The sequence below is a fragment of the Halictus rubicundus genome, chromosome 7 (assembly GCF_050948215.1).
Source record: "Halictus rubicundus isolate RS-2024b chromosome 7, iyHalRubi1_principal, whole genome shotgun sequence".
Taxonomy (NCBI): Eukaryota; Metazoa; Arthropoda; class Insecta; order Hymenoptera; family Halictidae; genus Halictus; species Halictus rubicundus.
The window spans coordinates 15,739,822-15,756,377 of NC_135155.1; the positions used below are offsets into that span (position 1 = coordinate 15,739,822).

Consider the following 16,556-nt stretch of genomic DNA (forward strand, 5'->3'; position numbering starts at 1 on the left):
CTCAGCTAGTCAGTTACTTAGCCATACAGGGACTCAGTTACTCAGCTACCTAGCTACTCAGTTACTCAGCTACCTAGCTACCTAGCCACTCAAATATTCAGTTACTCAGCTATTCAGTTACTTAGTTATCCATCTACTCAGTTACTCAGCTACCTAGCTACTCAGTTACTCAGCTACCTAGCTACTCAGTTACTCAGCTACCTAGCTACCTAGCCACTCAAATATTCAGTTACTCAGCTATTCAGTTACTTAGTTATCCATCTACTCAGTTACTCAGCTACCTAGCTACTCAGTTACTCAGCTACCTAGCTACTCAGTTACTCAGCTACCTAGCTACTCAGTTACTCAGCTACCTAGCTACTCAGTTACTCAGCTACCTAGCTACTCAGTTACTCAGCTACCTAGCTACTCAGATATTCAGTTACTCAGCTATTCGGCTACTCAGCTACCTAGCTACTCAGTTACTCAGCTACCTAGCTACTCAGTTACTCAGCTATTCAGTCACTTATCTATTCAGGTACTCCCGCAATCAACGTAGAAAATTTTTATTTCAAAGCTCCTGATTTTTTCAAAATTTCTGTTACACATCTTTGAGAATTGCCGCTCTAATAATTGTGAGCAGTCACTGTAAAAATAAAAGAAGGACCTTTGATAATTGATTTTCGAGTGTTCTCTTAACCGTTCAGCAGCGTCGATTTTAGCCGGCGCATTTCTTTTTGATTACGCTGTTCCAACTGTTCAGGATTGAGAAATTACCTCCGAGTCGCCATAATCCTGGACAATAGGGAGATCAAGTCGTCCTGGCTAACTCGTTCGGGACTCCTGAAGCACTGTGGCCTAATCGGTCCAGGAATCGGGAGCGAATGGTGGTGCAGCGAGGCCGCTCTGACAGAGCTGGCCTGTAAGCAAAATGGCGTCGAATCAGACTGCGAGGACACTTCTCCGGGGATCGTGGAGATGGTGAAGGACCATCTTCAGGCCCCGAGACAGCAACAAGCGCCGGCAAGGTTTTTCGCGTTGCTGCACACCTGGAAACACCTGCAGGTGACCTGGAGCGAAGAGGTCGAGCAGAAACTGAACAGCCTTGAAGCCGGGATCGGGAGATTGAAGGAAGCCGGGGAACAGGTCGCGAAATTGGAGGATGAAGTGTCTAGGCAGCGCCGGGAGCTCGAGGTACTTTTTAATACCAGCTGGCTGAGCGATGCTATTCGAATTAAAACTTTTCTAATTACTTTTGGGGAAGGCTCTGTGTACTTGGCAGTTCTTCTACTTGGATCGCTAGGACGCTTATGAAAATGGTTTTATCCGGTGCTATCGAAATACTAAGAGCAGAAGAGAATTTTGTTTCTCGTACTGATGGCTTTATCATTTTAGAAGTAATATAAAAAGGATTGATGGAAGGATTCGAATCTGATCATTCTCCCAGAAGTTTTGTGAATCGCAATTGGATGAATTTTACGCATTTATAAATCGGTGGGCGAGATTTCCAATAACAGAAAGACTAAAAGAATTTAGCAATTTGGAAGAAATATTGTATAAAAAGGATTGGTAGGAGGATTCGCGAGGTTGAAAATGATAGTGTGCTTAAATTCTTCATTCTTGTCATAACTGCATAAAATCTGCAGTCTACAAGCGCAAGCTTTCGAAAACTAAAACGCCACGCAATTGACTTACGAACGATCTTCTTCCAGGCGGAACAGGGACGAGCCAACGCGGCTCTCGAGCAAATTACAGCCACCATGAGGGGTGCAACAGGACAAAGGGGTGAAATGGCGAACCTGAAAGCCGAGACTGAACGAGAGAGTGCTGAGCTAGCCCGTAGAAAGGTATTAACCATAAACTTTTCCTTACTACCGCTGAAACAGCCATTATTGTGAAAAGGAACGTGCTCAAAATTTCGTTGCAATTCCTACGGGGTAACGTGCGTCTCTGTAACCTTGCGGTCTTATTACGTCGTCCTGTTAGTATTTTAACCTTTAAACGTTCAAACGCGTTCAATTTAAATAAAAATCTACTGTCACGAAGACCATTGATTACTTTCGATCGAAATTTTTCAGTTTTCTAAGAGATAGGCAATACAATATCATGACAATATAAGACGAAAATGAAAAGTAAGAAAATTGTGAATTCGGCTCCATTTTTTAGTTATTAACAATTAAAAATCCGCCTAAAATGCGGCAACCCGGCCAACAGAGGTGTACGTTGCGTACGTCATAGAGTCAGATTGGGTCATCCCAAAATGAGTTATTGGCTAAAGTGTATGACGTCGAAGCATAACCTTGGATGCGAGCGAGGACCCCCTTTGCTACGTGACTGTCGCGCGCCATTATGACGTAAGCAACGTACACCTCTGTTGGCCGGGTTGCCGCATTTCAGGCGGATTTTAAATTGATTTAGTTATAATAAAAACCGAAATCGCAAAAAATAAAACCGAAATCGCAATCTTTTTATATTGTCTTGGAGAACCACCCCTCTAATTTTCTCCCACCTGTAGTCGCACACCCTGCATAGTAGATAATACAGTAAGTATATTTTCGAGAAACGTGAATGGGTAGATTTTCGTGCAAAGTGAAAATTGTCTCCATTGATTGCAAGTCATAGAAGCTACCTAGACGTTTACTTCTTCTTTCAATGATCGTAACCAGATGAAAATAATGCATTCTTAAATTCCTTCAACTTAATAATTTCCTTCAACTCAAAATACAAATCTATTTAGTTGTCGTCGATACAATAGCCGTGCAATAAAAATAAACTTTTGCTTACTAGTTTTAATAAACTTCGAAGAAATTCTAAACGACGGAGTAGTTCCGAAATCGTAAAATAAATCGTAGTGCAAGGGGTGTTAAATGTGTTTTCTATTTTGCGTTTGATCTACTCATTTTTTCTATTTTTTTTTTCATAAAATTGCCTATCATCCGCAGTGCATCAATGAGATAGAGACTTTCTTTTCGCGTAACAGGCAGACATCGAGGGGGAATTGGGCAAGGTGGAGCCATTGGTGGAACAAGCAGCTCAAGCGGTGGCTGGCATAAGCGCTGACGCTTTGGCAGAGGTTCGTTCTTTGAGAGCACCGCCGGCGCCCGTTCGAGACGTCCTCGAGGGTGTCCTTCGATTAATGGGCATCAAAGACACTTCTTGGAACAGCATGAAGACGTTCTTGGCAAAGCGCGGGATCAAAGACGAAATCAGGTAGCAATTTCTCCTCGATTCCTCTGGCGTCCGACTATTTTCATACAGGGTGTTACTGATCTCGTTGATACAAATGAAACCGGACCTCCATCAATTCCTTTGCGATGCTACAGTTTCATGGCTCTGCTGATCGCTTCTCCCTACCTTTCTGCGCAACCACAAACAATCCATAAACAATTTAGCAGAGCCGTGCTCGCGAGAAAAACAAAATGTGTGACATTTTTTGTCGAATTGTAGAGATCTGCCACGGAGACGTTCGAATTGCTTCAGCATCGCTATTCCTCGTGGGTTCTTTTTGTCTTCATAGATATGAAAAACATGAAACCGTATGCATACTTCAACGAAAGTGTACGGATCCAGATCGGTAACACCCTGTAGAAACGAATGATCGGATTGATCGTCGAGTGGCTCGACTTCTTTCAAAATATCTTCGATCAATCTAGAACATGGGACGCGAGGAGGAGCACACCGGTTAGCCTGGAGGCGGTTGCCAAGTTGGTCAAGGAGCGACCGGAGAGTTTCGAGGAGAAAACCGCGAAGAGAGCCTCGCAGGCTGCAGCCCCATTGGCTGCCTGGGTTCTAGCGAATCTTCAATACGGCCAGATTCTTCAGCAAGTCGCGCCACTCGAGAAGGAGCAACGACTGCTGGCCGAGTATGTTTCCAATGTCCCCGGACGCCTAATCATCTCTTCTTCTTCTTCTCCAGCTCCTGAAAGACACCTGGCTATGGATCTTCAGGTTCCTTTGTTGCAGAGTACGGGCTATCGCGAAAATAGATGTGATATCAAAAGGTCGTACGAGGGTTTGATAGATATTGACTCACTTGCCGTAAAGTTAATCTTAACATAAATGAAACAGCCTGTATACTCCAGAGATTATTCTAACAAAAAAGTGAGTCCAGTCTCGTCATGGCTCGCTGAAGAGATAAATTTATTAGAGTTGTTCTGTTCATGAATAGAACAGAGTTTTTTTAAATGAAGTGCACGCGATAGTTACCAAAAATTGAACAATTGCAATGCTTATTGTAGTTACCAATGACAGTTCTCATGGTAGCTTGCAATCCCAGTCCTCATCATAGTTAAGTCCTTGTGGTAGCAGCAATCATAGTTCTTGAGACAGCTGCCAATAGCAGTTCTCGCGATAGCTACCAATGACAATCCCCGCCATAGTTACCAATCATATATAGCTATCGAAGCTATCAATTACGTTCGTCATGATAAATACCGAAGTGATGTTGATACTGCAGGAGTTTGTCTGCGGCAGAGGCCCAGATAGGAAAGTTAGCAGCCGGACTGAACTCCGTCGAAAGTCGCGTGGCACAGCTTCAAGAGCAACTTGCAGAGCATTCGAGAGGCGCAGCAGCGTTGCAATTACGAGCCGAAGCAACTGAAGGAAGACTAGCGACTGCCAGAGCGTTGCTGCAGAAACTGGATACGGAGCATCGTGATTGGCAAACGCAATTAGAGGAATTGACCGCTCGGAAAGAGAAGTTGGACGTCGAGGCTGCGAATGTCGCTTCGCTATTAGTCTACGAGGTACTGGTGTTTCAGCTATCTAGCTATTTGGCTATTCAGCTATTCAGTTATGGACCTATTCAAATATTCATCTATTTAGCTACTCAGTTACTCAGCTATTCAGCTACTCAGTTACACAGCTGCCTAGCTACATAGCTACTCAGCTATTCTGTTACTTAGATATTCAACTTCTCCCCCACTCAGTTACTCAGTTACTCACCTATATATCAACTTAGCTACTCAGATGTTCGTCTACTCAGCTATTCAGTTACTTAGTTATCCATCTACTCGGTTACTCAGCTGTCTGGTTACTCAGTTATTCAGTTGCCTAGATACCTGGCTACTCAGATATTCAGTTACTCAGCTATTCAGTTACTTAGCTATTCAGCTACTCAGTTACTCAGTTACTCAGTTGCTCAGCTGCCTAGCTACTCAGATATTCAGTTACTCAGCTATTCAGTTACTTAGCTATTCAGCTGCTCCGCTACTCAGTTACTCAGTTACTCATCTATTTATCTACTTAACTACTCAGATATTCAGTTACTCAGCTATTCAGTTACTTAGCTATTCAGCTGCTCCGTTACTCAGTTACTCAGTTACTCATCTATTCATCTACTTAGCTACTCAGATATTCACTTACTCAGCTATCAAGTTACTTAGCTATTCAGCTGCTCCATAGTTACTCAGTTACTCATCTATTTATCTACTTAAGTACTCAGATATTCAGTTACTTAGCTATTCAGCTACTCAGTTGCTCAGCTGCCTAGCTACATAGCTACTCAGCTATTCTGTTACTTAGATATTCAACTTCTCCCCCACTCAGTTACTCACTTACTCACCTATATATCTACTTAGCTACTCAGATGTTCGTCTACTCAGCTATTCAGTTACTTAGTTATCCATCTACTCGGTTACTCAGCTGTCTGGCTACTCAGTTATTCAGTTGCCTAGATACCTGGCTACTCAGATATTGAGTTACTCAGCTATTCAGTTACTTAGCTATTCAGCTATTCAGTTACTCAGTTACTCAGTTACTCAGTTGCTCAGCTGCTCAGCTGCCTAGCTACTCAGATATTCAGTTACTCAGCTATTCAGTTACTTAGCTATTCAGCTGCTCCGCTACTCAGTTACTCAGTTACTCATCTATTTATCTACTTAACTACTCAGATATTCAGTTACTCAGCTATTCAGTTACTTAGCTATTCAGCTGCTCCGTTACTCAGTTACTCAGTTACTCATCTATTCATCTACTTAGCTACTCAGATATTCACTTACTCAGCTATCAAGTTACTTAGCTATTCAGCTGCTCCATAGTTACTCAGTTACTCATCTATTTATCTACTTAAGTACTCAGATATTCAGTTACTTAGCTATTCAGCTACTCAGTTGCTCAGCTGCCCAGCTACATGGCTACTCAGATATTCGGTTACTCACCTATTCAGTCACTTAACTGTTCAGCTACTCCGCTACTCAGTTACTCAGTTACTCATCTATTTATCTGCTTAGCTACTCAGATATTCGGTTACTCAGCTATTCAGTTACTTAGTTATCAGTCGCAGAAGCAATATCAATCACTCGATTATTAATTGTTCTACTACTCAATCGCACGTAAATTATATTTGACTATCCTGCCACTCAATCGTGCATGTTTCCGACTATCCTTTTACTCACTAACGCAAACACTCAACTATCCTACTGTCTTCCACACTGCCTCCTTACACTTTTCTTCCGGCAAACAACAAACCCACGAAAAATGATCACATCGTCGCTGTCACTGTTAAAAAAATTCTTACTAGACTGCGAATCTATATGCAAATTCTAAAGATGGCTTATTTCATGGAAACCAAGATGAGGAACAAATTCAATATATCAATTGGAAAATTCCTTATGCCAAGCAAATACAGTAGAGATGTCATTAATCTCTGTTATTATACACGTTCTCCTGTATTTTACGCGTATGCACACGTTATAAGTGCATGAAGATCCGCAGCCTATTCATTGCAAAGTTCGCGATCCTTACTCTTCAATTTCCAAACGACTGATCGTCCCTGGATAAATCATTAAAGCTCCCGAAGGCGACCGCTCGAACACCGGCGGTCTCGCGAAAGAAAAAAGAAAACCCTAATCGAGTTGTCGTTAAGTTGGCCGACGAAAATCATTTCAACTGTCGAGACAGAATCCCGGGAGAGACGACAAATGGAAGAAGTTGGCGATCGATTTGCTGATCACCGAGAGGGAGCGTTTGCTGTGGCGAGCCCAGGGTCTGCCGGCGGACACCGGAAGTCTGGTGGCGGCTTCCTGCGCTCTTCGGGGTCCTCTGGTTCCCATTTTCGTCGATCCGTCCGGCGTGGCGGTCTCCTGGCTGAGGAACAACGTCGGGTCTCGCATGGAGGTGACCAGACCCGAAGACGCGAAGTTCCTGACCGCTTTGGAGCTGGCCGTGCGATTCGGGAAACCGTTGCTGGTGGAGGAGCTCGTCGAGTTCCCCTCGATATTGTTGCCGCTTCTGCGTCGACGTCCCCTGAGGCTCGGTGAACGAACTTTGCCGCCTCCGCAGGGCTTCAAACTTTTCCTCGCCACCAGACGGGACAGATTGGATGGTTTTCCGAAGGAAGTTGACGCGGTCTTGTTCAAGATTGCCCTCGGGGCTGGCACTAAGAGCCTGGCGGAGCGATTCGTCGAGAGGGTGAGAACCGTTCCACCGGAAATTGCTGCGTTCACGTGTCTATTCAATATCCGTGACTATTCGACGCACAGGCCGAATGCAGCCCTTATGGGACGCGATCGGGAAATACGAAGTGTGGTCCGAAAGACACCGGGACAGTCGGATCAAATTTTCATGGCTATGCTAATTTTCTTTTCTACGCGACAGTTTGCCAGTTTTTGTCGACTCGATGAATATCGCCGACTTCCATTCATTAACGTATTATTATTTCCACTGCAGATCTTTTTGAAAAATAATAGGGGTTAAATGAACATACATTACCGCTCAAAAGTATCCGGACACTCCGCGGTGGATACGTCGATGAATCTCGGATTTAATTTTAGTGTAGTATTGGTAAGTTCCACATAGGTAATTTTTAATTTAAAACGTTAGATATTTCATAAGAGACTGATAGAAATCGATTTTAGTCACTATTTTAGGCGCTGAAATAACTTTTATGCAATGCTAATACATATCTCGCAAGTGTCCGGATACTTTTGAGCGGTAGTGTACGCTTGTTTTGATAATTTTAACACTGAACTTACTCTCCCATTCAAATTATCAAAAAGAAAAGAAGTAATGTCTATGCAGCTCCTGTATCTTGCGATTGATTCAAACAATTTTTATTTCGCATAAAAATCCACGGTTCATTGATAGCACAACTAACGAATGGTGAGGAAATTAACGGAGAATTGAAAGTGAATTAATTTCACTTTGTGCAATGTTTTGGAAGTGATTGTTTAACAACGTACTATATTATCTCCAGTCCGTTGAAATCATTGAGGGATCAGATCACCTCTTAGAATTCCTTTTGACAAGCTTTTGAACGAAAGTGTTCCGTATTATCAGCTTTCCCTCTACACCGTGTTCAGAGCCTAATTAATACAGTATAGAGTATCCGATTGCTCTGGACTGTCAAATGAAATAGTCCAGTTTCCGTCCAAGGAATTTAATAATTCCACCGCGAAAGGAATCAGCGCTCCGGGGAAAGAGATTGAAAGAGTCTGAAGGGGCTGTGAGGGGAGGGGGTGGGTGGGGTTGGCCGGCGTAAAATTAATTACCTTGTCGACAGGTTTTGTTAAAGGAAACGCCGGAGTTGGCAACGAAAAGGAAAGAGGCACTGGAAAGGGAAGAAAAATTATCCGGCGAACGGGACACGGCGAGATTGGATCTGTTGGCACAGTTGGCAACCGCGAGGGGTCAAGACCTTCTTCAGGAGTCTGAAGGATCGCAGGGTGGACTCTTGTCATCGTTGGAGGCCACTCAGTCGAAAGCGAAAGAAATCGCCTTTGCACTCGAAGAAAGCCGGAGAAGCTTCGAGAACGTGTCCAGGTGGGCACTGGAAATCTATTAAACCGAGACACCATTTTTCATTCCCCATGGCGGAGGACTGTCACGGAGATCTTTGGGGAGGATACGTTTTATTTGATACTTAACCCGAGTGCTGTTATGGTATTGCTTTTGGCTGGCACTCCTCGATTGATTCCGAAAATTTTATCAACTACGGATAGTGTCTTGTATGAATTTTAGTTTTGAGTATTAGTTCGATTCTACTATACAGCCTTCTAATGATAAACTCGCACATCCTGACTCTCTTATGAGATTAGTTTGTATGCATTTTATTTTTTCATATTTATGTATTCATCCTGAATTGTGTTCGAACACCTGCTAACATTGTTCTAGTGTTTCTACAATTTATATTAATATTGGAGTTAAATAAAGACAATCTTGTGTTCATTTTATTTTTGACTGTTATTTTACACTTCGTAACTGTCTCTATAAAATTTTAGGTTAAATATTCAGATTAAATAGACACAATTTTATAGGCATTTTATTTTTTAATATTTACGTATTCATCCTGAATTGTGTTCGAACACCTGCTAACATTTTTCTAGTATTTATTTTATTTTTTACTGCTACTTTACACTTCGCAACTGTCTCTATAAAATTTTAGGTTAATTATTTGGATGACACAGACACAATTTTCTATGCATTTTATTTTTTAATATTTACGTATCCACAGTGTTTGAATATCCATATTTCTCGAGTACATAAAATTTATATTAGTATTTTCAGCTAAACAAACACAGTTTTGTATGAACTTTATTTTTGCTAATAGTCTTTAGCTGTCCCTAAAAATTGTACTAGCACGTCGGTTAAACGGAAACAGTTTTGTACGAATTTTATTTTTAAATACGAAGTGTCTTATACCGTTATGCTGGATAAATCTTAAAATGGTAAAATGGCAAAATGGTATTTTCCATTTTATTTTCAGACGGGCGAAGGCGCACGAGAAATTGGCGAAGTTCGCAGCCAATTTGTATAAGACCGTGAGAGCCCTGACAGCGCTGAGTCCGCTTTATGTTTTTTCTGCAGAAGCTTTCACGGACATTTACTTGGAAGCCGAGGATTATAGGAATTCGATAGTGTCCGAGGATAAGAAGGAACAGGATAAACTGATAGAGAAACGGCGAGTAGATTTTTCTTCGGAAATATTCAGCCACGAAGTAGCGCGAAGTACATTTCCGTGTTTCGCAAATTAAAAAAGAAAAAATAGAAATCTAAAAATGTCGAGTCAACTGGTCAACTAGAACTTGAGATATCGAGATAACTGTTTAAGAAAAATGCTAAAAAAAGAACGCTTTCAAGGTGGTATTCTGGTTTTCAAGGCTGTTTTTCCACGAATTTTTCGGAATTTTTTCCCGAAAAACCATCGAAGCCTTTGCATTACAATTTTGCGTACACGTTTATTAATACTTGAAGCATATGTGTGATTTTTTAAAAGTGAAAATAACAAAAAATACGGGAGTTATATATATTTTTATAGACTATGTATAAAAAACGTGGGTCGATGGTCGCCACGAATCCGGTCTTTCTACTGATCGGAAACAAAAAAGTTATTTATTAATCAATATGAACGTAGTTATGGTCCGAACAAGCAGAAATTAATAATCCTGATCAGTTACAAAGTGGCGGCATTTTCGGCCATGTTTTTCGGCCTTTTACATGAAAAATCGATTTTGCGAAAATGAAAGACCAGAATACTCCCTTAAAAATGCAACTATGAATGATATAAAATTCTGACGCCTGTAAGTAAATCAATGTTACGAACTTGGACAAATTCTGTCGCGAACATGTCCAAAAACACTTGCAAATAGATTTTTCGAATGTTCTGTATACCCGTTTAAGACGAACAATTGTAATTCGCGAGTCTCGTTCTCTGTTCGTTGCAGATTAATAAGTTTAACCCTGTACTACTGCGCGAAAGCGGTGTACAGGAAGCACCGACTGCCTCTGGCGTTGCAGCTTGCACTCTCGTTGCATTCGGTGCCAGACGCCGAGAGAAACTTCCTGCTGGGAGAAGTACTATCGAACGACGACGGGGATTCTGATTACAGGGTGCCTGAATGGGTGCCCGAGGAGAGACGCCTTTCTGTTCGAGCTCTGGTGTCAGCTTTGCCTCATGTAAAACGAGAAACCCGCTCGTCCGACCTGCACCCCCGTCGGATTGCAATAAACGCATTCATTAAAACACTTTGATATACCTTGCGCAGGTAGCTACCAAGATGAAGCCGGCATATTTGAACGACGTCGGCAACATCTACGGGGAAACCGATCTGACTACCTTCCAGAAAATTTTGCTCGTCAAGACCCTGCGACCTGACTATCTGCACACTGCTCTGTCAAAATTGGCAGCCGAGGTTTTAGGTAATTCGCGATTCGCGGGCTCTGTTCACTTCAATTATTTTTTAAACACAGTTCTGCCCTCGTAACGCAATTTTAATCTGCGTCATCTTGTTCGGGAGAACCTACAAACTGCTAGCGTGCAAATTAGAATTCTATATTTGCTCTATCGAGGCAGAAAAATCTAAATTGATTTTCTACGCCATCTTGTTCGGAAGAGCCTACAGAATGCTAGGGTGCAAATTAGAAATCTATACTTGTCCCTGTCGAGGCAGAAAAATCTAAATTGACTTTCTACGCCATCTTGTTCGGAAGAACCTACAGAATGCTAGCGTGCAAATTAGAATTCTATATTTGCTCTATCGAGGCAGAAAAATCTAAATTGATTTTTTACGCCATCTTGTTCGGAAGAACCTACAGAATGCTAGCGTGCAAATTAGAATTCTATATTTGCTCTATCGAGGCAGAAAAATAGAAATTGATTTTCTACGCCATCTTGTTCGGAAGAGCCTACAGAATGCTAGCGTGCAAATTAGAAATCTATATTTGTTCCTGTCGAGGCAGAAAAATCTAAATTCATTTTCTACGCCATCTTGTTCGGAAGAGCCTACAGAATGCTAGGGTGCAAATTAGAATTCTATATTTGTCCCTATCGAGGCAGAAAAATCGAAATTGATTTTCTACGCCATCTTGTTCGGAAGAGCCTACAGAATGCTAGGGTGCAAATTAGAAATCTATACTTGTCCCTATCAGAAAAATCGAAATTCACTTTCTTCTTTTTCTTCGTCTTCCAGGTGTGAAGGAGCTAGCTCCGCCGCCCTGGTCCTTGAGGAAGGTAGCCGAGGAACAAGCCTCGTATCCTGTGCTGCTCCTGCTGTCCCCGGGAGCAGATCCCGGCTCAGAATTGCGAGGTTTGGCGAACAATCAGGTTGCGTCCGCCACAGGATTCGCGGAGGTGTCTTTAGGCCAGGGCCAGGTCGCCCAGGCTGAGGTCGCGTTGGAAAGCGCTTGCCGGTAATTAGAACGTTAATTGAATCAACAACTCCCTTTCATTTGTCTTCGTGCAACTCGGCCCGTGGAAATGAAAATTGTTAATAATAACTAAATAATGGTTTCATTCGCTCAATTCTGCTGCTCGCTGTATAGCAAACAATGGCGATTATTTTGAAACGTGCACGAACGAGATTGTACACCTTCGTCCACGAAATCAGAGATCAATTGATCTTCCTCGCAGAAACGGCAACTGGATCCTTCTGAGCAACCTTCACCTGGCGCTGAACTGGCTGCCACGTTTGGAGAGTCTCTTGCGGTCCCCCATGTGCACCAGTAACAAGAACCCGTCCGCGAGGATCTGGCTAACCACCGAGGAGTGTTTAGGCTTCTACCCTAGTCTAGCGGGTCTCTGCCTGAAATTAGCTTACGAAGCGCCGGAAGGTGTGAAAAGGAACGTGAAGAGGTCTCTTCAGCAGCTGCAGCAGAGACAGCAAGAGAACCTAAACCTTCCCGGAGGAGTTCTGCTGTCCTGGTTGCACGCGACCCTTCAGGAACGAAGGAAGTTCGTCCCCGAAGGCTGGATAAGGGCCTACGAATGGAACGAGGCTGACATAGAGGCTGCTTACGAGTTGGTAGTGAAGGAGATAGCCGCGAAAAGGGACAACGACAAGGATGGATCCTGGCAGACTGGTAGAGGATTGCTGGATGTTGCTGTTTACGGAGGCAGGCTGCAGGATGACTATGACATGAGAGCTCTCTGCTCCATTGTCCGCGATATCTGGTCTGCCGATGCTTATGAGGGAAGGAGGAAGCTCGCTGGGGTCCTCAGGGTTACCGGAACCAACATCGAGGATGTCCTCAAGTCTTTGGAAATGATCCCCGATAGTGATTCGCCTAGGGAATGCTTCGGACTTCCGGCGAACGCGCACAGGGCCTGGGAGAGGGGCGCTGCTGAGGCTGCACTGGCGCTGCTGAAAGGTTTGCTAATGCTAATTACTAGACTGTGGATTTGATGCATTTATGACAAAAGTAGATTAATCAAATGCAAAATTGTAAAGACGAATTGAATGATTAAAAGACGGCTTTTGATGTTCCACTGGAATTTGAAAGATCCTATTACGTGTTTAATTTAGAAAAGTTAATGTGGATGAAGATTAACGGTGGTCATGCGATCGTACAGGTGTCCTGATCAAGGTGTCAGTCAGCGACGAGAGGAGCGGCAGCAAAAAAACCGAATCGAGGATTCACAGGGACCTGAAGGATTTGATCGAGCGTCACAGTTCGATTTTCGCGTTGCCGCCGATGGGAAGCGGTGGGATCAAGAACCCATTGGAACGATTCTTCGTCGACGAGCTGAATTTAACCAAGGGAACGCTGAATCTCATTCGCATGGACGTTGATAGTCTGCGGTTCGAGGATTCGAAGGTCAGAGACTGTCGCTTTATTATTGATACATCAGGTCAGCGAAAAAGTTCCTGCCCGATTCCTTGTCGCACTTTACAGCGAATTCTCGATATATGTCAACAACACGGGTCTTGCCAGTGTCTTGTATCGTGCAGGAGACATATCCCAGCCGTGTTATGTTTACCCCTCACAGGATATACCCCGCGGTAGTGGGGATAATTCCGCGACGTTTATCCTGCAGGCCTTGGCGACATATACAGAGAAATCACTGTAATACAAAATCAGACAAGAACTTTTGCACTGACCTAATACAACGCTTCACTTGTCGGCGGATTCTCAAAAATTGATTTCATTTTCCGTTGTGACGAATTTTCCTATGTCAATTTTTTAAGAAATAATTTTTAACTTTATGAATATTAGCTTTTTAACTTCTGTTGTATCAGTTCCTATCTGAAGACTTTTTGTGTGCCAAAGTCTTTTATATTTTGGACCGAAGAAATCATGAAATGAATGATTAGATTGGCCAAAAAAGTCCTCGCATTTCTCTTTTTAGTTCGTTTAATTGAAGATTGAATTTTTTGCATGTGCAGACGCCGAGACGCTGGTTGAACGAGTGGAAATACGGGCCGGAAGAGGTTCTGCCCTTCGTGAAGGGATTACTGTCCAGATACCAGACTCTGGAGACGATGTTGTCGATTTCGTCGTCCATAATTGACATGTCCCGATTGGCCAGACCGCGAGCGTTCCTCACAGTCCTGAAGCAGCACACTGCTAGAGAAACTCGACAGCCCCTGGAAAATCTTCGGCTTCGAGTGAACTGGATTGAAAATCAAAGGAGAGAGGACTGGAAAATTTCGTTGATTGTCGAGGGCCTCCTAATATCAGGTACTCCCTAATTAACCCTTAACCACTTAATACTTTGCCTGCCGTTAATTGTCCAAGTCAATTGAAATAGATAGAAGTTGAATGAAAATCTGTTCCTCTTTTAATGTTTTTAACCTCTTAACACTAAACCTACCACCGCCGGTCAAAATGACCGTGACAGATTTTTTATTTTACAATTACTGAAATTGTAAAAATGCTCTCAGTACGGTGCGATTGTCCGCAACTCTGTCTCCCAGGGACGGCAAGCCTGACCGCGGATGGCATAAAAGCCACTATAGTGGTTCGTACAGTTCAAACTAATGCTTTCCACGGAAACCATTATAGTGGCGTACAGTTCAAACTGATGCTTTCCACGGAAACCACTATAGTGGTTCGTACAGTTTAAACTAATGCTTTCCACGGAAACTACTATAGTGGTTCGTACAGTTCAAACTAATGCTTTCCACGGAAACCATTATAGTAGCGTACAGTTCAAACTGATGCTTTTCACGGAAACCACTATAGTGGCGTACCATTCGAACTGATGTTTTCCACGGAAACCACTATAGTGGCGTACAGTATTTAAGAGGTTAACGCATTAAAAGTAGTGTAAAAATATACTTAAATCGCTGTAATGTCTTCAGAATTTTGCATTCGCGTCATTTGTGACGTACATTTATGATGTAAATGCGTAAAATCCGCAGTCTACATATGAAATATTGTGAATGCAGGTGCGGTAATACAAAATGGCGTCCTGAAGGACCTGGACGCGAACGCAGCGTCGGTCGCAGCCGCTCCGAGCTGTCAAATTGCATTTCTTCCGGAGAATTACGTGGATGACAGTACGGCCACCAACGTAATGGGCGACTATCTGCGAAACAGTAAAGAGGACACCCTCAACGTCCCGGTTTACGCGAGTTCGCAAAGGGACATGTTGATCTGCTCGCTTCCGATTAGGTGTCCGAAAGAGGACCAGGACGATTGGTTGCGTCGAGGTGTTGCATTCCACTTGAAATTAACATAATTATTAACTTGAACTGCACTTTGTACCGAAACTGTAACAGTATACACCAAAGAGCAACTCCCAGTGTGACGTAAGTGATATAACATGATTTCGACGATGCAATTGAGCAATTGGCTGGTACATGTTAGCATTAATTTTATTTGAATTTGTTTACTAACGTTTACAATTAATATTGCGTCACTTTTTAGCATAGAATTTGTTTGTACAGTCTACAGCACGTGAGCGGATTAATTTTATTTGGACTTGTGTGCTAACTTTAGCACTACAGTAGCAACAACGTAATTATTATATGATTAATGCGATTGATAAAAACTGCATTGAAAACTGTGTTAACACAAATGTGAGCAATAAATTTCACTACATTTGCACTACACTTTACGTGCGATTTATAGTTCTTTATAACACAAGTTTAATTGTTTTCCACAACCACTGCTATCATGATTTTAACTATATTTTAACTAGTTTGCTCCAGATAAAAATTCAAAATCAACGAATTATTAAAACAGTTCTCACAATTCTCCGTAACAAAAAAAAAAAATGGTTGAATTCAGCAGAAAGTTCGGCCCATTTCGTCCCACTAAATGAATGCAACAAAATAAAAATCAAAAACGAACAAACAATAGAGCAAAAATAATATTTGCAACAATTTCATTTGGAATTCACCGTGCGATAAGTCAACTGAAAATATTTCAATAAAATCGTCGGAAGTCGTGAAAATAATGTCGTTCCATTGTGAATAATAAAAAGAGACAACATTCCTTGTTTTAATGCCAGGAGGACTGCAGAAACGTAACAGGAGGTAATATGGCGGACACGGTGGGCAACGCGGAATTAAAATCCGAAAAGAAACATCTTCTTTCTTCGCGGGAGAAGCTTCAAAAATGAAAAGGCTCTCTCCGGGGCACGAACAGAATATTACGTATACAGAGCGCTCAGGAACAGACGGAACGTAATTAAGCAACGCGCGTCTTGAAACTCTGTGCAACTTGTTGCTCCTAATCTGCATCGGTGGCTTAATGCAGCAGCCGAGTCCTGTGCTCGTTCTCATAAAAGCGGGACCTTTCAATTAGCCCGGCTTTCGCGCAATTCTCGAATTAAGATTTCTATTTGCAGCTCGCAGTCGATGTTAAAGATAAAATAGAAAGACGATTAATCTGCGCACAGTTTCGACAGCGACTGC

At 42.5% G+C, this 16,556-nt stretch overlaps 1 protein-coding gene across 1 annotated transcript in view; it reads left to right on the forward strand.

Moving 5' to 3' along the window:
* Btv (dynein cytoplasmic heavy chain beethoven) overlaps positions 1-15,754 on the forward strand; it is a 43,145-nt gene extending 27,391 nt beyond the window's left edge. The window contains exons 31-46 of the mRNA XM_076790802.1: positions 743-1,173; positions 1,692-1,826; positions 2,960-3,189; positions 3,633-3,842; positions 4,436-4,724; positions 6,880-7,389; positions 8,480-8,739; positions 9,683-9,877; positions 10,641-10,872; positions 10,962-11,115; positions 11,886-12,105; positions 12,326-13,062; positions 13,265-13,509; positions 14,079-14,373; positions 15,084-15,446; positions 15,565-15,754. Of these exons, the coding sequence (XP_076646917.1) occupies positions 743-1,173; positions 1,692-1,826; positions 2,960-3,189; positions 3,633-3,842; positions 4,436-4,724; positions 6,880-7,389; positions 8,480-8,739; positions 9,683-9,877; positions 10,641-10,872; positions 10,962-11,115; positions 11,886-12,105; positions 12,326-13,062; positions 13,265-13,509; positions 14,079-14,373; positions 15,084-15,376 (4,436 nt within the window). The 3' untranslated portion in view covers positions 15,377-15,446; positions 15,565-15,754. The remainder of the gene's footprint in view (positions 1-742; positions 1,174-1,691; positions 1,827-2,959; positions 3,190-3,632; positions 3,843-4,435; positions 4,725-6,879; positions 7,390-8,479; positions 8,740-9,682; positions 9,878-10,640; positions 10,873-10,961; positions 11,116-11,885; positions 12,106-12,325; positions 13,063-13,264; positions 13,510-14,078; positions 14,374-15,083; positions 15,447-15,564) is intronic.
* Positions 15,755-16,556: the final 802 nt, after the last annotated feature.